Source organism: Kogia breviceps, chromosome 13, assembly GCF_026419965.1.
Source record: "Kogia breviceps isolate mKogBre1 chromosome 13, mKogBre1 haplotype 1, whole genome shotgun sequence".
NCBI lineage: Eukaryota > Metazoa > Chordata > Mammalia > Artiodactyla > Physeteridae > Kogia > Kogia breviceps.
The window spans coordinates 82,755,817-82,781,831 of NC_081322.1; the positions used below are offsets into that span (position 1 = coordinate 82,755,817).

Genomic DNA, 26,015 nt, shown 5'->3' on the forward strand with positions numbered 1-26,015 from the left:
GAATCTGAGGGTACCTAAACACTGTTGTCTGGAACCTCAGCATTCCAGGAAGGCTTCCTGGAAGACGTGAGCTTTGCATCTAAAAGGAAAGAAAAAGTGGCCCAGAGGCTACTCTGCCTCATTTAATGGACACACTGTTCTCAGGAGGAAATAATGTCTCCATTTTACAAGTGTTTGGATAGTGTATGAGCATCATACCCGGGATATCCACCACATAACTGAATTTGTGACAAGGGGGCAGAAAGCTCAGGAATGACTTGAATCTCTGCTGTTGTTCACATTTCCTTTATTTCCCAAATCACTCCCTGAGGGGGTATCCACAGAGGATGGAATGTCTGGTGGGTCCTGGTCATCCTTTATTTTTCGGGGGGGGGGCACCCCAAAGGGCAAACAGGCTTACTGCAGCTGTGGCCAGGCAATCAGTGGTTGAACTTGGCCACACGTTCCAGCGCATCCTTATTCTTGATAGTGCAGGAGTTGGAGGAGCCCTTGGCAGCGCTGATGAGCTCGTCTGCCGGGCACTCGGCAATGGTCTTGATGTTCCGGAAGGTGGTCTCACGGGCACCTGTGCACAGCAGCCAGATGGCCTGATTCACACGGCGCGGCAGGGAGACGTCCACCGCCTGCCGCCTCACTGTTCCAGCTCGCCCAGTGCGGGTCGAGTCCCCCTGGGGGCCACTGCTGATGCTGGCACTCAGCAGGACCTGCAGGGGGTTCTCGCGCGTGAGCAGGTGGACGATCTCGAAGGCGTGCTTGACGGAGCGCACGGTCATGGGCTTCCTGCCATCGTTGCGGCCGTGCATCACCATGGACTTGGTGAGGCGCTCCACGATGGGGCACTGCGCCTTGTGGAAGCGCTTGGCCGGGTAGCACCCTGCACTGTGGGGCAGGTGTTCGGCATACTTCTCCTTCACTGTGATGTAATCCTGCAGGGAAATGCCATGGGTCTGCACATCATCGGTGCTCCACTTCCCAAAGAGCTTGATGTCGGGGGTCTCTGCTGCTGCAGGTGCAGCTGTCTCCCACTCCGTCATCCTGAAGGCGCAGCCGAGGCGTCTCGGCCGCTCGGCGTGGACCACGTGCGCCCTGCCACAGACAGGAAGCGTTCCTGGTCATTCTTGAGTGTTCTGCAAGGGCGCCGCCATCCTGCTTGCCACCGGGGGCTCTGCTCCTTCTGGAACTTGCCCGAGAGACAAATGGCTTAACCCACAGCCTTCTCCATGTGAGCAGATGGATGTGAGAGGAACCAACTGGGTGTGGGGCCTGATGGGAACATCCTGACAGAGGTCTCAGAGCCATCCATACACACCCCTTACAGGAGAAGGAAACGAGGCCCCCCCAAACCCACCCAAAGGGCGATTCCAGGGAAACCCTCTCCTTCCTTCTCTCTCCCCTCCCCTGCAGACCAGTCCTGACATCCTGGCTAAAACCCAGTGCCAAGAGGGCCCCTGCCTAGCTGCCAGGTCCACGTACTCCAGTGGAGGATGCACGGATATGTGCTGCTGTCCACATGTCTGAGTACAAACTGGCTTGTTGTAGTGTCTACCCTTAAGTCAAGGACTGTACACCCACACCAGAGTGGGAGGAGGGGTTGCAAGATGGAGGGAAAGGGCGCGGGCAGGGAGTGGGAAGAGGCCCAGCACTGGCGCACCCACACCCATCAGCGTCTCACGGTTGGCCCTGCACGTTACTCCCGAGCGTTCGGCTCCTCCGCACCCATCCTGTAAGCGGGTGGGGCAGGTACCGGTCACCATCTGACAAAGGAGAAAAGCGGGCTCAGAGAAGTCAAGGTCACGCGGTAAGTGGCAGGTCTAGAGATCAGGGTCTCAGTTCTCTCCGAGAAAACACACCTTTGATCCTTCCAAATTCTACCTGGGGGTGGACAGTGGACCGCAGTACCCTCCGTACAGAAAGCTAGTAGAAGGCAACACCAATGGAACGCTTCCCACTCGCCAGGCACTCACCAAGCCCTTTACACGAATTAACTCCATCCTCACCGCGACTTTACGAAGCAGGTACAGTTACTGATCCCGCTTCACCCGCAGGGCTACTGAGGCACAGTGAACAAGGGACTCGTCCAGGGTCGCAGAAGTAGACGAGAGGGGGAGGCGTGAGCGGGCCTGGGAGGACCAGGGAGGACGGCGGAGGGCCGGGTGGGCTACAGAGGGCCCGGCCCCGGTGGTTCCCAGGCGCGCGGCGCCGGCCAGGCCCCGGCTGCCCATATAAGGCCGCAAGCGTCCTGTAACGTTTCAGGCGCATTCGTTCGCCCCGCGCACTGCAGCCTCCTCCGCGCCGAGGAATGTGTGGAATCCTTCTTTCTGACTGCCGCCCACCGCAGGAGGACCTCCCCTCCGCCCCCGGGCCCCAGCCTAGCCCTCGAGCGGGCCCGGAGGCCTCCCGCCGCTGCCTGGCCGCTGGGGGGAGCGCGGCGCCCCGGCGGAGCCGGCCGGGAGGCGGGGAGGCGACCGCGCGCCCTCACCTGCCCGGGACGGCGCGCGCCGGCGCAGAGGAGGCGCCGGGGAGGAGGCCGGGGAGGAGCGTGCGCCGGGCGGCGGCGTGGGCGCGAAGTGAAACTCCTGGAAGTTGCGGGAGCGCGGGGAGCCGCGGCGGCCGTCCGCGCGCCCATGGCTTTAAGCAAAGGGCTGCGGCTGCTTGGGCGGCTGGAGGCCTCGGGGGAGAGCAGCATCCTGCTGGAGGCGCGCGGCCGCGGGGACTGCTTGCTCTTCGAGGCCGGCACGGTGGCCACGCTTGGTGAGTGCGGCAGGCGGCGCCGCCCGAGGCTCCGGGCCGGCGATTCCGCAGCGGCGCCGGGGCTCGGGCCGCGCCCTGGTCCCCTGTCCCGGGGAGGATGCCCGGAGGGGAGGTCTCCTGCCTTTGCTGAGACCTAGACAAACGGGCACCTCCCGTCCCCGAGGTCACCGGTCCCGGGCGGCGCGGAGGTGGCCGAGGCGTGGGGGTCGCATGCGCAGGGTGGCGGGTGGCCAGTTCGAACGAAGTGACGCTGGGGACGCCAGAAGACACGTGTGGCTGCTCCCGGGTGCACAGGCGGCCCACAGGGGTCTGAGGTCTGCCTGCCGGCCGGCGAGACCCGTTCTTGGAGAGCCGCCTCTGGTCTCCTCTCACCCGCGCTCCCCCGGGACCCGTTACAGATTCAAGACTATCCAAGAGGGGTGACTTAGGAGGCGGCCCGACCAAGTGCCTGGCGCTGTTTTTCTTTGGCACCTGTTGATGAAACCAGTGAATGCCCGTTCCCTTGTGATGGCCTCCTTCACTCCCGGGGGGGATGGGGACAAAATACTTGGCTGAGAAGCGTCAGTACTGCAAAGTATAGAACTTGGAGGCAAAAAACCCCACCAAAAAAACCCCTGGTGACTCTGTGCTGGGTGTATTTGACATTAGGCAGTTGCCAAGTCGGTGTATTTCACCCATGAGCTCAGGAAGTCTTGACACTAACATTGTGTCAAGGGCTTTAGAGACCATCTCATTTAATTGTCACAATTCTACAAAAGGACTCGTATTATCCCCATACTGCAGAGGAGTAAACTGAGGCCTGAAGAGGCTAAGAAACGTGCTTGTCCAAGGTGACAAACAGCTCTACCTGACTTCCAGCGACGGTTTCTGTATTGTTGTACAGTGTGCGGCTTCTTGGAATCACCTTGTTTTGTGGCTAACATTCACGTGGAAGGCCAGGTAACAAAGAGCGAGACCAAGCAGAGTTGTTAGAACTTGAACCTGAACACTAGAGAGTAGGCCTACAACTGGTGTCCAGCATCTCCCCTGTTTGTAGCTAAACAAAGCTCAGAGGAGGGTCACCAGTCCTTTAGGTAGATGACCTGTTCACTCACGCCCACCACATTTTATAATTGAATCATCTTTTTTTTCAGATTGTATGCATCAATTCTTCAATTAGATTCTTCAGTATACATCTTGGAAGGACCATCTCTTCTATTTCTGCTTCCCTAATCACTTCATTAGCATATAGTTATCTGGCTTGTTTTCAGTCACTTGGTTACTAAAACAACATCTCCAGTATTGTCAGCACCATAAGTGTGCAGTAATCATGGATTAAATTATTAACAGATTATTCCAATTTGTGCTCTGTCCCGAAAAGTCCAAGTTTGGTCATTTGCTAAGGTCTTGAAAGAAAAACCACAAAAATCTCCATTCCATTTTAGACGTCTGCTTCATACCACATGTATCAGAGCTGAGAGTTTAAATTGCATGGTACGAAACTACTGCGTCATCAAAGAGATTAATATATTATTCAGTTGGATGACGGCAACTTTAAGCAAGGTTCCTATATATTTGAGTTCCTTTCAAGCCACTGGGATAAAAAGACTTTATTTTTTTCAAAAGTGAAGATTTTAAAATGATTAATGAAAGTAATACAATGCATATTTTCCATTGGAAATTAGGTTTGGGCTGAAATCATGTATATTATGTTGGTGATGACAATAGTCTGGATTCTAGAACAGAGGGTGTAATGACAGGAATGGGCCTCAGCTCACGTGCAGTCCACGTTTGTCACTTAACCTCGCATTCATTTTTCAGTAGACTTTGGGCTGAATACTTAACTTGTGATGTCTTCTTAAATTAAGCGAAACTATTTTTATTTTTATTTATTTTTTTAAACATCTTTATTGGAGTATGATTGCTTTACAATGGTGTGTTAGTTTCTGCTTTATAACAAAGTGAATCAGCTGTACGTATACATATATCCCCATATCTCCTCCCTCTTGCGTCTCCCTCCCACTCTCCCTATCCCACCCCTCTAGGTGGTCACAAAGCACCGAGTTGATCTCCCTGTGCTATGCGGCTGCTTCCCACTAGCTATCTATTTTACATTTGGTAGTGTGTATATGTCCATGCCACTCTCTCACTTTGTCCCAGCTTCCCCTTCCCCTTCCCCGTGTCCTCAAGTCTGTTCTCTATGTCTGCATCTTTATTCCTGTCCTGCCCCTAGGTTCTTCAGAACCTTTTTTTTTTTTTAGATTCCATATATATATGTTAGCATACGGTATTTGTTTTACTCTTTCTGACTTACTTCACTCTGTATGACAGACTCTAGGTCCATCCACCTCACTACAAGAAACTTAATTTCGTTTCTTTTAATGGCTGAGTAATATTCCATGTATATATGTGCCACATTTTCTTTATCCATTCATCTGTCGATGGACACTTAGATTACTTCCATGTCATGGCTATTGTAAATAGAGCTGTAGTGAACATTGTGGTACATGACTCTTTGAATTATGGTTTTCTCAGGGTATATGCCTAGTAGTGGGATTGCGGGGTCATAGGGTAGTTCTATTTTTAGTTTTTTGAGGAACATCCATACTGTTCTCCATAGTGGCTGTGTCAATTTATATTCCCACCAACAGTGCAAGAGGGTTCCCTTTTCTCCACACCCTCTCCAGCATTTATTGTTTCTAGAGTTTTTGATGATGGCCATTCTGACAGGTGTGAGGTGATACCTCATTATAGTATTGATTTGCATTTCTCTAATGATTAGTGATGTTGAGCATCCTTTCATGTGTTTGTTGGCCATCTGTATATCTTCTTTGGAGAAATGTCTATTTAGGTCTTATGCCCATTTTTGGATTGGGTTGTTTGTTTTTTTGATATTGAGCTGCATGATCTGCTTCTGTATTTTGGAGATTGATCCTTTGTCAGTTGCTTCGTTTGCAAATATTTTCTCCCATTCTGAGAGTTGTCTTTTGGTCTTGTTTATGGTTTCCTTTGCTGTGCAAAAGCTTTTAAGTTTCATTAGGTCCCATTTGTTTATTTTTGTTATTATTTCCATTTCTCTAGGAGGTGGGTCAAAAAGGATCTTGCTGTGATTTATGTCATAGAGTGTTCTGCCTATGTTTTCCTCTAAGAGTTTGATAGTGTCTGGCCTTACATTTAGGTCTTTAATCCATTTTGAGTTCATTTTTGTGTGTGGTGTTAGGGAGTGTTCTAATTTCATTCTTTTACATGTAGCTGTCCAGTTTTCCCAGCACCACTTATTGAAGAGACTGTCTTTTCTCCATTGTATATTCTTGCTTCCTTTATCAAAAATAAGGTGACCATATGTGTGTGGGCTTATCTCTGGGCTTTCTATCCTGTTCCATTGATCTATATTTCTGTTTTTATGCCAGTACCATACTGTCTTGATTACTGTAGCTTTGTAGTGTAGTCTGAAGTCCAGGAGCCTGATTCCTCCAGCTCTGGTTTTCTTTCTCCAGATTCCTTGGAGGTATTCAGAGTCTTTTGTGTTTCCATACAAATTGTGAAATTTTTTGTTCTGGCTCTGTGAAAAATGCCACTGACAGTTTGATAGGGATTACACTGAATCTGTAGATTGCTTTGGGTAGTATAGTCATTTTCACAATGTTGATTCTTCCAATCCAAGAACATGGTATAGCTCTCCATCTGTTTGTATCCCCTTTAATATCTTTCATAAGCATCTTATAGTTTTCTGCATACAGGTCTTTTGTTTCCTTAGGTAGGTTTATTCCTAGTTATTTTATTTTTTTTGTTGTTGCAATGGTAAATGGGAGTGTTTCCTTAATTTTTCTTTCAAATTTTTCATCATTAGTGTGTAGGAATGCAAGAAATTTCTGTGCATTAATTTTGTATCCTGCTTTTTTACCAAATTCATTGATTAGCTCTAGTAGTTTTTTGGTAGCATCTTTAGGATTCTCTATGTATAGTATTGTGTCATCTGCAAACAGTGACAGCTTTACTTCTTTTCCAATTTGGATTCTTTTTATTTCTTTTTGTTTTCTGATTTCTGTGGCTAAAACTTCCAAAACTATGTTGAATAATAGTGGTGAGAGTGGACAACCTTTTCTTGTTCCTGATCTTAGAGGAAATGGTTTCAGTTTTTCACCATTGTGAACGATGTTCGCTGTGGATTTGTCATATATGGCCTTTATTATGTTGAGGTAAGTTCCCTCTATGCCTACTTTCTGGAGGGTTTTTATGATAAATGGGTGTTTAATTTTGTCTAAAGCTTTTTCTTCATCTACTGAGATGATCATATGGTTTTTCTCCTTCAATTTGTGAGTATGGTTTATCACATTGATTGATTTGCGTATAGTGAAGAATCCTTGCATTCCTGGGATAAACCCCACTTGATCATGGTGTATGATCCTTTTAATGTGCTGTTGGATTCTGTTTGCTAGTATTTTGTTGAGGATTTTTGCATATATGTTCATCAGTGATATTGGCCTGTAGTTTTCTTTCTTTGTGACATATTTGTCTGGTTTTGATATCAGGGTGATGGTGGCCTCGTAGAATGAGTTTGGGAGTATTCCTCCCTGTGCTATATTTTGGAAGAGTTTGAGAAGGATAGATGTTAGCTCTTCTGTAAATGTTTGATAGAATTCGCCTGTGAAGCCATCTGGTCCTGGGCTTTTGTTTGCTGGAAGATTTTTAATCACAGTCTCAATTTCAGTGCTGTGATTGGTCTGTGTATATTTTCTGTTTCTTCCTGGTTCAGTCTCGGAAGGGTGTGCTTTTCTAAGAATTTGTCCATTTCTTCCAGGTTGTCCATTTTATTGGCATAGAGTTGCTTATAGTAATCACTCATGATCCTTTTTATTTCTGCAGTGTCAGTTGTTACTTCTCCTTTTTCATTTGTAATTCTATTGATTTGAGTCTTCTCCCTTTTTTTCTTGATGAGTCTGGCTAATGGTGTATCAGTTTTGTTTCTCTTCTCAAAGAACCAGCTTTTAGTTTTATTGATCTTTGCTATTGTTTCCTTCATTTCTTTTTCATTTATTTCTGCTCTGATTGTTATGATTTCTTTCCTTATGCTAACTTTGGGGTTTTTTTGTTCTTCTTTCTCTAATTGCTTAGGTGTAAGCTTAGGTTGTTTATTTGAGATATTTCTTGTTTCTTGAGGTAGGATTGTATTGCTATAAACTTCCCTCTGCTTTTGCTGCATCCCATAGGTTTTAGGTCATTGTGTTTTCATTGTCATTTGTTTCTAGGTACTTTTTGATTTCCTCTTTGATTTCTTCAGTGATCTCTTGGTTATTTAGTAGTGTGTTGTTTAGCCTCCATGTATTTGTAGTTTTTACAGATTCTTCCCTGTAATTGATATCTAGTCTCATAGCTTTGTGGTTGGAAGAGGTACTTGATATGATTTCAATTTTCTTAAATTTACCAAGGCTTGATTTGTGACCCAAGACATGATCTCTCCTGGAGAATGTTCCATGAGCACTTGAGAAGAAAGTGTATTCTGTTGTTTTTGGATGGAATGTCCTATAAATATCAATTAAGTCCATCTTGTTTAATGTACCATTTAGAGCTTGTGTTTCCTTATTTATTTTCCTTTTGGATGATCTGTCCATTGGTGAAAGTGGGGTGTTAAAGTCCCCTGCTATTATTGTGTTACTGTCGATTTCTACTTTTACGGCTGTTAGCATTTGCCTTATGTATTGAGGTGTATTTATACACCAGCTCCTATGCTGGGTGTATAAATATTTACAATTGTTATATCTTCTTTTTGGATTGATCCCTTGATCATTATGTAGTGTCCTTCTTTGTCTCTTGAAATAGTCTTTATTTTAAAGTCTATTTTGTCTGATATGAGAATTGCTACTCCAGCTTTCTTTTGATTTCCATTTGCGTGGAATATCTTTTCCCATCCCCTCACTTTCAGTCTGTATGTGTTCCTAGGTATGAAGTGTGTCTCTTGTAAACAGCATATATACAGGTCTTGTTTCTGTATCCGTTCAGCCAGTCTGTGTCTTTTGGTTGGAGCATTTAATCCATTTACACTTAAGGTAGTTATTGATATGTATGTTCCTATTATCATTTTCTTAACTGTTTTGGGTTTGTTATTGTAGGTCTTTTCCTTTTCTTGTGTTTCCTGCCTAGAGAAGTTCCTTTAGCATTTGTTGTAAAGCTGGTTTGGTGGTGCTGAATTCTCTTAGCTTTTGCTTGTCTGTAAAGGTTTTAATTTCTCCATCGAATCTGACTGAGATCCTTGTTGGGTAGAGTAATCTTGATTGTAGGTTTTTCTCTTTCATCACTTTAAATATGTCCTGCCACTCCCTTCTAGCTTGTAGAGTTTCTGCTGAAAGATCAGCTGTTAACCTTATGGGCATTCCCTTGTATGTTATTATTTTTGCTTTTAATATTTTTTCTTTGTATTTAATTTTTGATAGTTTGATTAACATGTGTCTTGGCATGTTTCTCCTTGGTTTTACCCTGTATGGGACTCTCTGTGCTTCCTGGACTTGATTGACTATTTCCTTTCCCATATTAGGGAGGTTTTCAACTATAATCTCTTCAAATATTTTCTCAGTCTCTTTCTTTTTCTCTTCTTCTTCTGGGACCCCTATAATTCGAATGTTGGTGCATTTGATGTTGTCCCAGAGGTCTCTGAGACTGTCCTCAATTCTTTTCATTCTTTTTTCTTTATTCTGCTCTGTGTTAGTTATTTCCACTATTTTATCTTCCACATCACTTATCCGTTCTTCTGCCTCAGTTATTCTGCTATGGATTCCTTCTAGAGAATTTTAAATTCCATTTATTGTGTTGTTCATTATTGTTTGTTTGGTCTTTAGTTCTTCTAGGTCCTTGTTAAACGTTTCTTGTATTTTCTTCATTCTGTTTCCAAGAATTTGGATCATCTTTACTATCATTATTCTGAATTCTTTTTCAAGTAGACTGCCTATTTCCTCTTCATTTGTTTGGTCTGTGGGTTTTTATCTTGCTCCTTCATCTGCTGTGTGTTTTTCTGTCTTCTCATTTTGCTTAACTTACTGTGTTTGGGGTCTCCTTTTCACAGGCTGCAGGTTCGTAGTTCCTGTTGTTTTTGGTGTCTGCCCCCAGTGGCTAAAGTTGATTCAGTGGGTTGTGTAGGCTTCCTGGTGGAAGGGACTGGTGCCTGTGTTCTGGAGGATGAGGCTGGATCTTGTCTTTCTGGTGGGCAGGACCGCGTCCGTTGGTGTGTCTTGGGGTGTCTGTGGCCTTATTATGATTTTAGACAGCCTCTCTGCTAATGGGTGGGGTTGTGTTCCTGTCTTGGTAGTTGTTTGGCATAGGGTGTCCAGCACTGGAGCTTGCTGGTCATTGACTGGAGCTGGGTCTTAGCGTTGAGATGGAGATCTCTGGAGAACTTTCACCATTTGATATTATGTGGAGCCGGGAGGTCTCTGGTGGACCAGTGTCCTGAATTTGGCTCTCCTGCCTCAGAGGCACAGGCCTGACACCTGGCTGGAGCACCAAGACCCTGTCAGCCACACGGCTCAGAAGAAAAGGGAGAAAACAAAAAAGAAAATACATCAATAAAGTTATTAAAATATTTTAAAAATTATTAAAAATAAAAAATTTTTATAGTAATTTAAAAAGAAAGAAAGAAGAGCAACCAAACCAAAAAAAAGATCCACCAATGGTAACAATCGATAAAAACTATACTAAAAAAACACACACAAAAAAACAGACAGAACCCTTGGACAAGTGGTAAAAGCAAGGCTATACTGACAAAATCACATCAAGAAGCATACACATACACACTCACAAAAAGAGAAAAAGGAAAAAAATATATATATTTATATTTAAAAAGAAAGGAAGAGAGCAACCAACTCAATAAACAAATCTACCAATGATAATAAACTCTAAATACTAAACTATGATAAACATAAAACCAGAAAAAATTGGATGCAGAAAGCAAACCCCAAGTCTACAGTTGCTCCCAAAGTCCACCTCCTCAATTTGGGATGATTTGCTGTCTATTCAGGTATTCCAGAGATGCAGGGTACATCAAGTTGATGGTGGAGATTTAATCCGGTGCTCCTGAGGCTGCTGGGAGAGATCTCCCTTTCTCTTCTTTGTTCGCACAGCTCCCGGGGTTCAGCTTTGGGTTTGGCCGCGCCTCTGCGTGTAGGTCACCTGAGGGCGTCTCTTCTTGGCTCAGACAGGGCGGGGTTAAATTCGGGGGCTCTGGCTCACTCAGGCCGGGGCGGGGAGGGAGGGGTACGGATGCGGGGCGAGCCTGCACGTCGCAGCAGCCTGAGGCGTGCCGTGTGTTCTCCCGGGGAAGTTGTCCCTGGATCACGGGACCCTGGCAGTGGCGGGCTGCACAGGCTCCCGGGAGGGGCGGTGCGGAGAGTGACCTGTGCTTAAACACAGGCTTCATGGTGGAGGCAGCAGCGGCCTTAGCGTCTCATGCCCGTCTCTGAGGTCCGCGCTGATAGCCGCGGCTCGCCCCCGTCTCTGGAGCTCGTTTAAGCGGTGCTCTGAATCTCCTCTCCTCGCGCATCCGGAAACATAGGTCTCTTCAAGTGAAACTATTTTTAAAAGGCAGCTGTAGCATTTGGTGATGTTGCTGGTCCAGAGAAGGATTGTAAGAGCCTTCTGTTACTAGAAAGACTTTTAGAGTATTCGAAACACTTCACAGTTGGATAGACTGGCTCTGAACTTGAAATTCCCACCTGTGTTCTAAAGGTCTAGCTTTTTGCTTTCCTTTTCTGGATAAGGTTAAGAGTGCTTTCATTTTTTTTATCCCCTCAGAAGGTGGCAGTCTCTACTTTTGCGAGGGGCAGGACACCTGTGGCAGCCGGCAAAGCTGGCGGTGGAACCCTGGCCATTCCATGAAGTTCAAGGTGGGGGGCAGCTTACTTTTCACATCAGCTGTGGTTCCCTGTGATGGGTCTCCCCAGTGAGGAATGAGAGGTCAAGCAGACTTAAGTTGAGGGTTTATTCCCACTGTCGAGGGCAGTGGTTTCTCCCTGGCCCCTGAGTGGTCCTAAAGTCTGTGCAGCTCTGCGGCTGGTGCACGCTGCTGCTTTTACGGGGACTAGCAGAGAGCTAGGTGGACCCAGCAGGCATAAGCACAGCTCTTCAAGGCACATTTCAACCCGTAAGGATCATAACTTGAAAAGCTTCCCATTGAAGGGGGCTCACCTTTGCTTGGTGTTTTCAGGCGAGTTAAGGGGCTTGAGTTGGGTGGTGAGTTTAGGAAAAACTGATGATCATTGATCGGCCGATTTCTAGGTTAGCCCTATTCCAGCGTGACTTAGGTGGCCACCTAGCCTGATAGCAGGAGGTTTGCTGGAGGGATACTTCCAAGTTCCAGCTTCTAAAAGAATTAGGTTGAGAATCTAGCTTCAATGTGGATAAGCGGGAACAGGAATTCCAGAGGCAGCAAAGCCAAACAGGTTGGCACCGATTTCAGAGGTTTTGCTAAAGTCTTTTCGATGACCTGATTCAACAGTAGGAGGCATCTCAAGTATAGATACAAAGCCAGAGCCTGTAGCATTTCCCCTGGGTCTGCCGTCCACAGTTAACATACAGATGTTCTCTTATTTGCGTACTGGGACAAAAAGCGCTTGCTGTCTTCTCTCTCTTTGTCGCTTTTAGACGTCGTGCAGACCAGATGAAGGGAACTGTGCCCATTGTGCATGAATTTCGTCCATTTTTAGAGCCAGCAGCAATGTTCCAGAGTTCAGTGTTCTCCAGACAGCCCCTCAGGAAGGGTGGTCTGCAAGTGCGCGTGTGTTTACACGTGGGTGTGAGTCGTGCAGCCCTGCCTCTCCCACCCGCACCCGTGCGTGCTGTGGAGCAGGGAGCCGGGTGGGCAGGAGGCCCCGTGAGACTTAATGAGGCTAATTAGTGAGTGCCCCGAAATTACCTTGAGCTTCTGGGGGAAGAGGCCCTGTGTAAACATGGGCCGGGTTCTCCCGGCTGGGGTGGGAGAGGCCACAGTGTCAAGTTTTGTTTTACTTGGAGGCGTGGCCATGGAACCCAGCAAGGCTCTGCATAAACTGCCACCTTGGCCACTTTGTCAGGCGTCGTGGCCTGGGTTTATTTGGTCAGTGACTTGAAGTTTGACCTGCCTACGGGCATCTGAGAGAGTCAAATGAATCCTCCTGGGTAAAGACTGAAGCGCAGGTAGGGACAGCTGGGGGCTTCGGGCTCCGGCCTTGGGAGACCTGGGTGGTGACCCCAGGTCGCAGCGGCTTGTTGTGTCCGTGGCTCATGAACAGGCCTTTCCCAGTTGTAGGTTTGCTCCTCGTAATATTGACAAGATGGCAGACTGAGTCAGTGTGCTTCTGCCTGTTTTTTTTGTAGCTCACCAGGAGGAATGTTCTATCAGATCTCGCCAGGCTCCTTTTTTGGGCTGCGTGGCTCCAGGACTTTTCCTTTAACCTTTAATTGTGAAAATTTTCAGATGTCCACAAAAGTGGAAGGAAAAATGAATGTGCTGTACCTGTCACTGTGGTTGGTTATCAGTAAAGTTCAATTCTGTGTCACCCGTCCCTGTATTTTATATGAAAAATAAATTTCCTAAAATTTAGTTGGTTTATTGCCAACAAGGTTTTAATTAATTTGGCTTGGCTTTTTTTTTTTTTTTTTTTTTTTTTTTTCCTTCCTGACTTGCATTTGTATGTGTGTAAGTTCAAATTTACTTGATGGATTGAAATGTGACCAACAACAGAAATGGTGGTGTGAATTGATTCTGAGACTCTGGCCAAGATACATTTTTAGGAGTGAAGTGATCACGCGGGAAGAGTGAACCGCAGCCTGGAAGAGCCGGGTGTCCCCCTTCTTGGGACAACGTCGATGGGCTCGAGGGAGATGGTCTGGCCCCAGTGGAGGCACTGCCCCTAGACCACGGCACGAGGGGGCCTTGCCCTGTGCCTCTCACCAGAGTGAGGATTCGGGCCAAGGGGCCGTGTCCCCTGCTGTTTGTGGCCCTCTCCCTGACTACATCTGGACCACAGCCCAGGTACATAGGATCCTGGGATCTCCTGCGTAAGTGGGGCCCAGCCGGCATCCAGCCTGCTCTGGCCTCCTCCCAGGGCCCCCGACAGACTGTGCGGTGGGTGTGTCTACCCAGGTCTGGAGGAGGGGTGTAGCAAGGGTGCAGGGTTTGAGTGGAAGTGGAGACGCACTTGCTGGGGTGTCCTCAGGTGTGTGCACAAGGCCCCTACAAGGTGGTATGAAGCCCAGAGGGGGCTGGGGTCGGTGGAAAGAAAAGGGGGCCAGGCTGGGGGCGGCTCTCCCTACTGGGCACGTTCTGGACCTGGCCTTCCAGTTAGTCCCGGGAGTGTCCTTCTCAAGTCAAAAGGATAAAACATATGTTACTTAACAGTTTGTGAGCTTGATTGAAATCTTACAAATAGTTCCACACGGGGTGCAGGGCTCCGATGGTACCTGGCTCAGACCCTGTAGGTGTCAGGCCGGGTGTGCCTGGGTCTTTCTCTGGGGCGTTCCTTGGGCACCCAAGCACCCCTTTGTGATTTGTGGCTACTCAGCTTCTGTTGATGGACGGTGTCACCTTTTCACCTGAGGATGATGGTTTTTTCCCCCACTCAAAGTGTCCTTAAAGCCCTGGCAAACTGCCCCAGGCCCAGACCTGGGAATTAGATTGGGGTCCCTATTATTAGGGTGTGTGTGGTGGCCAGCCCACCTCCAGGGGAAAATCAAATCAGGCCGGCAAAGGTGCCTGCACGCAAGTAAGCTGAGGGCTTGAAAGCGAGGCCCTAGCGCTGCGCTGGCATCTCCACGCTGCAGTTACAGTGGGCGCTTTGCTAGATGGCGGATTCTCGGCGAAAGTCAACACGAAACAGCCCAGTTACAGGCGTTTCCTGTTTCAAGGACTTGCTGGAAGGAGACCTGGGACCCTGTTGTGTAAATGTAAGTCATTATTGAGGACAGTTTAATGAAACCCTTAAAAACATGCCCGTCCTTGATCCAGTATTCTATGGGTAGACTACGTCAGGAAGTACACACATGAACTCATTTTGCTTCAAGGATATGTATTGCAAAGTGTTTTGAATTTTCAGCTGGTCCAGTGAACTTTGGTTCACTTGATAATAATAGCTAACAGTTACGGAGTGCTTTACCATGTACCAGGCGCCGTATGTGGTTTATATGTATTGACTTATTCAGTCCTCACAAAGAGGTAGGTCCTAATAATCTCCATTTACACTTGGAGAAACTGAGGCACAGGGAAGTGTAAGAACTTGCATGAGGTTCTGTTTCTAGTTAGTGGCCGAGCTGTGGTTTGAACAAGTCCAGGAGGCTCCAGAGAGCAGTATGTTTGCTAAAATCCCATGCTTAGAAAAAAAGAAATTTCAGTGTGTGTATGAAAAACACTAGCAGTGTCCTGTTGTCTCTCCGCTTATCTTGACTACACACGTGTAGTCAGTGAAGAGAGGGCTGCTGGTGAGTGTAAAGCATCACGTAGCATCCTGACTGCGACAGGCTTGCCATCTGACCCTCTTTTATAGAGGGGCGTTCAGGCTTGGGGAAGCAGTCACCCACTTTCTGAGCAGTGCATGTGATATTACAGAGGGGAGATCTTCAAGAGAAACGTGTGGGCTTCAGTCCTGTGTTCTAGCAGAGCTGAGGCTTGTGCCGGGTCTTGTCCTTCTGAGTGGATGTCCCGACACCTGGGACAGAGCCTAGTTAGGACTCAAGGCTCTGAAGGAAGTGCTGGGTTTCTTGGTGTAGAGGTGGCAGTGGACCCCAGGGACACGCATCTCAACGTGAGGACAGTCAGACAGATAACACGTTGGTGTCGTCCTGAACCTCTCCTCGATTTTGAGTGGGGAAAGGAAGGTTCCTGAGTGAGTGTGCTGGGTGCCCTGCCCACTTCCTGTCCTGTATCTTCCTGTCCTCCGTTCTGGGGCCCTGAGGATGGCTCTGCCACGTGGGTGGATAGACTGCTTTGCACCCAAGGTGAGCCCTGGGCACCTGTTGTGGAGCACAGGGCCCCGTCCAGGAAGGCTGGATGCATCTGGCCGGGTGCTGGGGGGCAGCAGTCTGAACTCGGGGCATATGAAGCCGGAGGGTTGCCATTTGCTTTTATATAGTTTCTTGGTTCAGAAAATGCCTCCGGGTGGGGGGATTCACTCTGAGCATATTAGCTGTGGAGGGCGGGCAGAGCAGCTCCTTCTGGTGGCCCAGTTCATGGGAGCAATTCCAAAGTACAAATGCAGAAGTCTGAACTTAATTTTAAGGCACTTTTTTGAGGATATGGGACTCTCCCGGAGAGGCTTCTATAACATCACGGGAGCTGGTACTTAATTCTGTTCCTGCCTCTGTGCCCATTTCCGCCCCTCCTCCGCCCCTCACCAGGCTGCTGGGGCGTGATGGGGCCGCCCCCGCCCCGCCCCACCTCCTGGACCCTTGTCCTCTACTCTCTGACTCTTGTGTGTTTCACTGAAACCATATCCTCCCTGAGAACAGGGCATCATCTTCCGCCACTTCTGCCCTTTGACAAGGTCTGAGGTGATGCTCAGGGCAAAACAGGTGGTAAGAAAAGGAAGATGGACTTTTCCTGTGCCTTTAAAGCACTGTGAGGTCTCGTGGGGCAGAACGTGGGCCACCAGATGCTCTCCCACTTACGTGCTGATGTGGGATTTGGGGGTGGGGTAGGGAGAGGGCAGGGTGTTCCGGACGGAGGCTCAGACCCCGCGGAGGACTGGGATGGTCCGGTCACCCATCAAGAGCAAGGAAAATGGCCAGATTTAAGGTGAGCACGATGTACAGCTTGTCTCTGCTGTCCGGCTGCCTTTTTGTATTCAACTTGTACTGACACTCCTGACACGTGGTAGTAATCTCTACTCAGAAAAAGCAAACTCCTTTCCTCAGGTCTGACCCTGGAATGTTCTAGTGATAAGTCCTCCAAACCCTTCCTCTGTTCCCTTTCCTGCCTCTTGGCAGGAGAGAGAAGACCTGCATTCTAACCCTGACTCCTTAAGCTATTCCTGTCTGGCGGAATTGAGTTAATCCCCCCAGGCCTCAGAATCCTAATCTGAAAACAAATGCATGACAACCTATTTTGGCTTCCCTACTCTCAGATTCCATGTGTCTTTAAAAAAACAAAACAAAACAAAAAGTTAAACACTAAGCATAAGCAAATAAGCAACACCCCTACTTTACACACGTAGTTAAAAATTATAAACTACCCAGAAATTTGAATCTTGGGAGAAATGACCTGGCAAAGTAAAATCTAAGATGGCTCAGATCTAAGCCTGAGCTAAACCTAGGAACCTGATGCTATACATTTTTTATTGGAGACTTATGAATTAATTAAAATGCGTGAAATTCTCTCTCTTGATTCTGCCCCTTTCCCATAACCAGCAAAAAAAAAATGTTTAAGCCATGACAATTTAAGCTTAAGTTAGGAACATACTGTGTTTATTAAACTGAACGACGCTAATGGAGTATCTCTTTTAGCAGATTCTTATTAATATCCACTGGCATTCTGAAAATCATACCTTTCCTCATATTGAGTAACTTTTTTTTAACAATCTGGACTGGAGCGGGGCAAGTTGTGTGTCTGGGGATGAGTGGGCTTGTTTGTCTGTGTTTATTGCCTATACATTGCATGGACTTAGCTTCACCATGAATCTTATCCGGGGCTGATAAATACTGTATGTTGGAAAAACTCTTTAAGCAGAGATCGTCCTCTGCCGCTTCTGCTTCCCAACCAAGCAGAGCTGAGGTCAGGCAGAGCTGAGCTGGATCCTGCTGGCGGAGAGGAGTGATGGAAGGCTATCAGTTGCAGCAGCAGTGCACGTGCTCCCGCTTAACAGAACAGTGACACTCGCCTCGCGGCCCGTTTCAACAATGGACTTGTTTGTTTTTTATTTAAATGGTGTGGATAGAGAAAGGAATATTGGAAAACGAGCGCTGGAAATAACTTGTCACCCACCCAGGCCCGAGCCAGGCCCTTGTAACAATGTCCATCTGCCTAGTGGCACCTGCTTCTCTTTTCACTGGGGCCACTAGGAGGGGAGGACCCCGTGGACCAGGGAGGAGGAGCCTGTGGACCAGGAGGGGAGGAGCCTGTGGACCAGGACCCTGTGCCGCCGGATGAGGCAGCAAGAGCCATGGTCAGGGCACGTCTGTGAGGGTAACACAGAGGGCCAGCGGTAGAGCTGCAGGAATGGAATTCCAGGTTGAAACTGTAGGTCTCGAGTGGACAAACGGAATCTTACGCTTCCCATTTCTAAGGGCTGCTTTCTGCTTTCTCTGGACACACAGTGCTTGGAGTGAGGACTCAGAGCTTTCGTCTGATCCTATAAACTGATTTTAAACCAGAAGTAACAGAACTTTATTGCTTTTATTCTTTAAGTTTTGCTGTTTGTTGTGAGGGAAAGAGGTATGATGTCCATTAGGGTGTTAAGAATATTGACATTTGCAAAGACCCCAGGAGTCCGGGATGGGAGCACAGGGGAAGGCCCAGGCCTCCGTGTAGCTTCTGGGGGGAGGTGGCGGGGTGGGAGGCCTGGGAGAGGCAGGCTGAACTCCTGTTCCCTCCCAAGCTCCCCCTGCTTTCCAAGCTGCGACTGTGGGTCTGAATCTGTCCAGAGGGGACGCTTTTTGCTAAATCACAGAGAGGCACCATACCAGCTGGAGACTGCCCTGGAAAAGGTGGACAGGTCATGGCCTTTCCTAACTCGTGTGGTAGGGATAACATTTTAGTCCAGCCACAGAACTGGAACAAATGACCTAAGACACATATATGGAGTGAGAAGTTGTAATGAAATACCAGCGCCTGCACACAGATGGCTCTAGACTTCAGGGGTTTCTGGGTGTGTGTCTGACTTCAGCAGTGCTCCCCCTTTAGGTTTCTGGGTCAGTTTGCTGTTAGGAAAATTAGGTTACTGAGAGCTTGTTAGAATTTTGTCTTACAAGAGAAAATAGACCCGGAACGAAAACTTGAGGAGCGATCCTGTGAGGAAAGTTTGCGAGCTGTAGAGGATGAACTTTGTGACTTCAGTTTGGTCCCTACGTTTCTCCTGGGTCTTGCAGGAAAGTCGTCACATTTGTGGCTTCTGTCTTCCCCTCTCCTGAACACTCTCAGGTCTTTGGGTGCGGATGAGAAGATTGTCACTTAAGAAATCCAGGAGACAGTCCCTGAAGTCTCTGTGAGTGCAGCGACATCACGTCTGGCACTTGTGTGGCAACCCTCCAGGAGACAGACAGGTGGACTCACGTGCACACACACAGTGGGGCCACAACGGGTGAAATAAGGTTGGGAAAATGTTGATGCCTGTTGGAGCTGGGTGATAGGCAAGTGATGGTTCATTAGATGTAGTGAATTAATAAACTGGCTGCTTTTCAAGCTCAACAGATGAAAATCGGTAGTTTTCCCATACACCATCATTAGTCAATTAGAGTATGCAATAGGGAAAACAGATTCCACTTACAGTAACGACAGTTTCTGGGAATAAACATAATAAAATATGTAAAGCTATAAAACTTTATGGACGCACTGAATAAGTGGAAAGGTACGGCATATTTTTGGGAAAGGAACATCAACATTGTAAAAATGTTCTCAATAAATCTGTAAATGCGAGTACCTGTGAGTAAAATGCAATCAACAGGATTTATTTATTTTCTTTTTGGCTGCGTTGGGTCTTTGTTGCTGCACGCGGGCTTTCTCTAGTTGTGGCGAGCGGGGGCTACTCTTCGTTGCGGTGCGCGGGCTTCTCATTGCGGTGGCTTCTCGTTGCGGAGCATGGGCTCTAGGTGCACAGGCTTCAGTAGTTGTGGCACGTGGGCTCAGTAGTCATGGCTCGCGGGCTCTAGAGCGCAGGCTCAGTAGTTGTGGCACGTGGGCTCAGTAGTTGTGGTGCACGGGCTTAGTTGTTCCACGGCATATGGATCTTCCCGGACCAGGGATCGAACCCGCGTCCCCTGCGTTGGCAGGTGGATTCTTAACCACTGCACCACCAGGGAAGCCCCCACAGGAGTTTGATATAAAACGTCACAGGCTGACTTTAAAGTATATCTGGGACTCCCCCTCCCCCACTTAAACTTCTGCTCATCTTAATCCTCCCGTTTTGAGTAATGGCAGCCCCCCGTGGGTGGGCCAGTTGCTCCGGACAGAACCTGTGAGTCATCCAGATCCCTATCTTCTCCTCAATTCCGTCCAGTCCACCAGGACGTCCAGACCACTCTACCTCCAAAATACGTCTGAATCCACCGGTTCCCCTGTTGCAGTTGCTACGGCACTAGTCCAGCCACTACTTCTCTCCCTTGGACCACACGCCACCTCCTAAGTGGCCTCTTGGCTGCCACGCCCGGGCCGTCCCCTCGACCCCAGACAGCGGCCTGACCGAGCCTGCACGGCCTGTGTCCTCGCCCCGGCTCTTTCTCCAGCCTGTCTCCGCCCGTTTCCCGGGCTCGCTCTTCTTGCGTGGCCCTGACCGCTTCCTGCCTCAGCGTCTCTGCACCGGCTGTGCCCCCTGCCTGCAGTGCTCTTCCCAGACCTCTGCGTAGCCACCTTGTCCTCATTGAGGCCTAACTCGGTGACTTTGGCGAGACGTTCCTGACCCCCCTTAGCCAAACCAGCCCACAGCCTCCACGCCTCAACTGTCTCTGTTCCCTCACCCGTTTCCTTGTCTCTATAGCACGTGTCACTGAAATGACCTTATTTATTTGCTTGCAACCTCTGTTGGGTCTTGAGCATGCCAGCTCCTTGGGAGCAGGATGTTGTAGGTTGCACTGTCCACCCCAAAAAAGATATGTTCAAGTCCTAACCCCTTTAATGGTATGTCACCTTGCTTGGAAATAGGGTCTTTGTTGCCATAATTAAGGTGTGAATTAAGATGAGGTCATCCTGAAGTAGGGTGGGCCCTTCATCCTGTAGGACTGGTGTCCTTATAAGAAGAGGAGACACAGAGACAGGTACTTACAGAGGGGAGAATGTCATGTGAAGACACACACAGAGAGGGGAGATGGCCACGTGAAGACCGGCGGAGATGGAAGTGATGCTCCCACCAGCCAAGGAATGCCTGGGGCTCCCAGAAGCCGAACAGGCAGGAAGGATCCTCCCTGGAGCCTCCGGAGGGAGCCTGGCCCTGCCCACAGCTGGATTCTGCAGTTGATTAATCAAGTGCAAGTTGCTTTAATTCTCCAGCTTGTGGTATTTTGTCCGGCAGCCCCAAGAAACTAATACGGGGGCGGGGGGTGTTCTCAACACTGTCTGATGTGAGGAGAGGCTCAGGAAACACTGCCAAAATGATGAAGAACTGGCCAAAATAGCCAAGAAGATTTTGAAAAAGATCAGGGCGGTCTTGATCTACTAGACAGTAAATCATACTATAAAGCCTTAACAATGATTTAATAGGCAAAAGTCAGTAGACTAGAGGAGAGAGCTCAAAACAGACTCATGTAAGTAGAGTAATTTAGTTCATTATTAAGGTAACCATTTAAATCATTGGGGGAAGAGGCGGATGCTCAGTAAGGGGTGTTTGTGCAACTTGGCACTTCCTTTGTTCAGCCAGATATTTCAGAGCAGGTTCCCCTTGGCCGTCTGGTCAGGAAGGAGAAGAGCTTGCCCCACAGGTCAGTGCCGGGCGGTGCCCCTCCCAGGGAGTGAGTGGTCTTTGCCGCAGTTCACGCAGGTGACTGTTCACACAGCTGCCTGTCGCTAGCTAGCTTCTCGCCAGCTTACAGCCTTGTGCCTGCAGGAGCTAGGATCCCTTATAAAACTACCCCCATAGGTAGGGTTTCCGGGGTTCACAAAGGGGCAAGCTCAGCTACAAACGTTGTCACGCTTAAGGAAGCCCCAAGCCTGGTGTCGCCACTGGGGCGTCCTCATTCATGAAGCTCATTTTGACCATAAGCAGTGTTATCTAGTGACGTAGTTGATGTTTTACCTTTATGGGGTTCCCAGGAAACCAGAGCTGGAGAGTCAGAAAAAGGTTTTGTTAAGCCCATGTGGACACGAGTAAAGTTAGAACCCTACATTAAATCATAGATAAATTCCAGAGGTACTTAAGAGTTAAATGAAAAGAAATCCCACTTTTAAAGTTTTAGAAACAAACATAGGAGAAGCTTCCGCAGTATAATGGTACAGAAAGCCCTTCTAAGCAAAGCATAAATCTCAGAAGTCGTAAAGGAAAAAATAACCTGAGAGATTTAAGCACTGTTTTTTATTGAAGCATAACATATACAGGAAAATGAACAAATCCTAAGTGGACAGTTCCGTGAATTTTCACGAAGTGAACGTGTCGCATAACCAGCGTGAAGGTCTGGAAACAGCGTTGGTGGCACCCTAGGGCCCCCTGCTCCCCCTTTACCCTGTGTCAGACTGATAGATTTGACTACAGAAACACTTTCAACTCGGGGGTATCAAAAGACACCATAAATATAGTTAAAAGCCGAGCAGCAGGCTGGAAGGAAACTAGGTACAGCCCTTTGCAGCATATACAGGGACATATACGGGACTGATGATCATTGTATGCTATAAAAACACGCCTACAGATCACGAAGAAGGAGGACCAGTCACTCAACAGAAAAACTGGCAAAAGCCATGCTAAGTAATTCTCAAGAGGAAAAATACAAATGGCCCAGGCAGTGGAGCCACACCGCCAGCTCTGCCTGAGCGCCGTCACCCGTGTTAGATGGATGAGTGCTCTTCTCTCTCTTGCTCCACTTCTCTTGCCTTCTCTCTCCTGAAATTCAGGGGAAGCCCCAGGTGACAGATTAATGTGCTTCCTCAGCATCACCCCTCCTACCCACCCCCTCCCCCCTGGCCTGCAGCTGTGCCCTCATACCTTGTCCGTCCCCTAAGGCTGACCCCTCTCCCAGCAGGTGTTTGGTTCTCATGACTGGCTCCCCAGGTCAGCCCCGTGGGCTCCCAGACAAGCCCAGATTTAACTTGTCCTCTGGGGACACACCTGCCCAGGTTCCAGCCCAGCTCCGTGCTGGGAACGTCAGGGCAGGGCTCAGGGGCTTGGGACATGAACAACAGCTGTGGCAGGGCCAGGAGTGGCAGTTAGTAGGACAGGGCCACCGTGGCCAGAGGTTGGGGCTGGTGAGAGGTATGGCACTTGTCAAAAAAAGCCGGGGTTGGGGAGGACAGAACTGGCCCCCTGGAAGGAGCGTGGGACAGGCTTCAGAGGCGTTCTGCAAAGGCAAACTTCCCCAGAGAGGGGCTCCCCCAAAGAAAGGATTTTTGTGGCAAATGACTGGGGGAGTCTGGACACGGGGACCCCTTGGAGAAGTCCAGCATGAGTTAGCATGTGAACGATGGCCAGGCCCTGCAGTAAATCCACCTACTGAGACATCCCTGCCTTCCCCAGACACCTTTGACCTTAGTTCACAGAACATACACCAACACCTGACGGTGACCAGTGTCCCTAGGGTACACTAGGGGACACATCCTAGGCTACACGTCCCTGCTGTGAAGGGATGAAGATTCTAAGGCCAGGTCCTGAGCCAGCCACAGGCTCCTCTGTTTTCGAGACTAGAGCTAATTCCAGGTACAGAAAGCCTTTGGCTGGAGGGTAATTTGGAGGAGACAGTTTCCAAATCAACAAAACAGTGTAACTAGGTTCATTTGAGAAGGTTTCTTCCGCCCTTTTGTTAAAAAAAAAAAAAACAAAAAAACTGTGACCATATCCCGTTGATGTTGGGTGGGGCCTCTGTGAGTAAGCAGGTGTGTTTAGTTAATAGATGTATATGGGGAAAGAGGCCACACCTGTCACGAACTACGCCCCCAGATATTACCTGTGTGTGGGGTGTCGGTAATAAAGGGATAATAACGTGTCTGCGCTGAGTTGAACTTCCCTCGTCTTCCCACGGACCTGTGTGTCCCTAGTTTGTCAGAGGTCAGAGGTCCCCGAAGAGCGTGGCTGCCGCGCTGTGACAGTTTCTGAGCATCTAACACAGGTGAACAAACTGCTCTGTCAGATCCCTAAGGAATCTAACCAAACAAAAATTTTTTTAATCAGAGAAGCCTAGGACATGAATTACCGACTGTTGTCTGGATTCTGGATTAAAATAGAGAGTAGTAATCGACCTGGGGGAGACTGATCTGCTCTCACGCCGGCCTCCTGGAACTGGGTCCCGACCTCACCCTCGTGCGTTCCCCCAAACCCGGCGGCCTTCCTGGAGGCGGGGTCGTCGTCTGTGCTCCTCACCGCTGCTCCCCCGCGGGTCCCTGTCCCTCCCTGGAAGACTGCTTGCCTCTCAGCCACGCTCCCGTTTGTGGAGCGCTGCTCGGCCAGCTCTTCCGCCACCTCTCCTGTCCCGTCCTAGCTATGGTCGTGCCCGCTGGCTGCCGTCACCTCCTCACTGCCAAGTCTTTCCTTCCATCCCCCTTCACGCCGCCGGCCTTCTCATCACCAGTCATTATAGCGCCCTGGAAGTTCAGCATCAAGCATGCTCTCCGCCAGCTTGTGCCCCCCCACCCCGCGCAGGACCCCTGCTCAGACCTCGAGTCTGTGGCCCCCGAACCTTCCCAGAACCTTCCCTCCGCTCACATCCTCTCTCGCCTCCTTGTCCTGCTTCGATTCCCCTCCATGCTGATTATTCCTCTTGCACCACGCTCTCCCCTCTTTCAACCACTCTCTCCTTCCTACTTGCCAGGCAGACCCCCTGGCCCTGAGTTAGTCCTCTCCCCGCACTGCGTGCGCACCCTCACGTAGCCGGACGCGGCAGGAGGAAAACCCGACCGCACGGATCTGTCTGTCACAACTTCCTGAGGGTCTCCACTGCTGGCTCGGTGGCCTGGTTGCATTGGCCTAGCCAGGTTTCTCTTCCACCCTCCGGGGTGTCTGTTTCTCATCTCAGGCCTTCAACACCTCGTTCCTCTCCGCTAATGATTTCACTCCCCGTTTCACTGAGATAATGCAAGTAATTAAAGCAGAACTCTGACAGACCCGGTCCGTCCCCTCCTCTGCCTGCCCTGTGTCGGCGGCACCGCCTCCCTCTGTCAGGGCACCTGACCTCTGTGCCCCTGTCCTTCCTCCCTTCCCTTCCTAGCTGGGTGATTTCCACCGGCACACCCACAGACGGTTCATGTTTAGAAACACCCTCTCTCGACCCCAAGCCCCCGCCTCCTTTCTCTGTCCCCTTCCCCCCGGTGAAGGGGCCGTCTCTGCTCTCCCTCCTCCTGCTCTCCGTGACACAGTTTCAGCCAGGCTTTGGTGCTCTGCAGCCCTGCATCAGGGTCACCAGGGATGGCTACCTTGCCGGATCCCGCTCAGGTCTGCCCGTAGCGTCACCCAGGCGATCATGCCTGCTTCCTGAAGGATGCTTCTCCTCCAGGTCGTGTTCACTGCTGCTTCCCCCACTGCCTGGAGGGGCACCTGGCACACAGGAGGCATCTGGCGTCCTTGTTGAGTGATGGGACTGAAGTGTGAAAGGGTGTGACTTTCCCCTTCTCTCCCCCTCCCTCCCTGCACCTCATGTAGCATTAGAAGGTGTATGTGGATCACACGACATGGTTTCTGAAGGTGAGGGTGTGTGTGTGTGTGTGTGTGCGTGCGCGTGTGCATGTGCGTGCATGGAAACAGGGCTTCTCGGTGAGGGACGAGGCACTCCAGTGGGGTTGTAGCAGGGCTGGGAGGGGCACTCGGGTAGAGCAAGGAAGTACTACTTCCTGAGTAAGGAAGAAAAGAGGGGAAAATACTCCGCAACTGGCTGGGCTGGTCAGTTAGAGAAGAAACTTGGAAAGTAGCTGGGAGTGGAGCCTTTGGCTCCCGGCCCAGGCCTTGGGTCTAAGTTGTTAGTCAAGGGAAGCACCCTGAAGGGTTTGTTGTGGGAGGCAGTGACACGTTGGGACTGGCCCCGGGGTGGGGGGAGTCCCTTGTGGGGGCCTGGGAGGGGGACAGAAGGCCCAGGAGTGAGCTCTGCCCTGAAGGATCTACCTCCCCCACCATGTCTAAAGATAGCTGCACGCATCTGTGGAAAAGGGGGTAATTGATGCTCATCCCCGTTATCTGTTGGGTGGGAGGCCCTGCAGGTGCCCTGACCCAGCCCGTGCTGCCGTGTAAGCACCGCTGCCCAGGACTTCTGCCGCCCCCGTCGCCTGGCTCCGTCAGAACCCTAGTCAGCACTGTGTCAGTTTTTTTTAAAGGCCCCGGATCCCTTCTTTTTAGGGAAAAAAAGACTCAACTCTAAAGGCTCGGTGTCCAGCCCAGCGCTCAAGCCTTCTAGTCTGAGGAGCCGGCCTCCTCTTCCAGGCGGGTCACCTCAGCCACTGCTGACCTTGGTGCAGGGAGGGGGAGTTTTTATCCAGCTGCTTTTCCAGCTGTGGC

General features: G+C 49.3%; 2 protein-coding genes across 18 annotated transcripts in view; one reads left to right on the top strand and one right to left on the bottom strand.

The window, feature by feature from the left end:
- Positions 1-269: 269 nt before the first annotated feature.
- LOC131768007 (small ribosomal subunit protein uS7-like) lies at positions 270-2,409 on the bottom strand. Of its 10 annotated transcripts, none has more exons than XM_067011098.1 (2): positions 1,965-2,409; positions 270-1,086 (listed from the first exon to the last, which is right to left on the bottom strand). In XM_067011098.1, exon 2 carries the CDS (start codon positions 1,032-1,034, stop codon positions 420-422), a length of 615 nt encoding a protein of 204 aa, XP_066867199.1. In that variant the 5' UTR covers positions 1,035-1,086; positions 1,965-2,409; the 3' UTR covers positions 270-419. The 10 variants fall into 10 exon arrangements, 4 of the variants coding, with proteins under 4 accessions (XP_066867199.1, XP_066867200.1, XP_066867201.1 ...); XM_067011099.1 differs by lacking the exon at positions 1,965-2,409 and adding an exon at positions 1,652-1,723; XM_067011100.1 differs by lacking the exon at positions 1,965-2,409 and adding an exon at positions 1,575-1,591.
- A 69-nt stretch (positions 2,410-2,478) lies between these two features.
- Positions 2,479-26,015, top strand: part of SYNJ2 (synaptojanin 2) — a 96,743-nt gene continuing 73,206 nt past the window's right edge. For 6 of the 8 annotated variants that reach the window (XM_067011088.1, XM_067011092.1, XM_067011084.1 and 3 more), the window contains exon 1: positions 2,547-2,751. In XM_067011088.1, the coding sequence (XP_066867189.1) occupies positions 2,625-2,751 (127 nt within the window). In that variant the 5' untranslated portion in view covers positions 2,547-2,624. Of the gene's footprint in view, positions 2,752-26,015 lie in introns of all 8 variants that reach the window. The other 2 variants (XM_059083532.2, XM_067011086.1) reach the window with 2 other exon arrangements.

Coding starts and splice junctions, on each gene's coding strand:
- LOC131768007 (XM_067011101.1), bottom strand. CDS start 1,991: ATGGAGTTAATTCGTGTAAAGGGCTTGGTGAGTGCCTGGCGAGTGGGA. Junction 1,087..1,929: donor GTGGGAAGCGTTCCATTGGT/GTTGCCTTCTAC, acceptor TGTCTGTGGCAG/GGCGCACGTGGTCCACGCCG.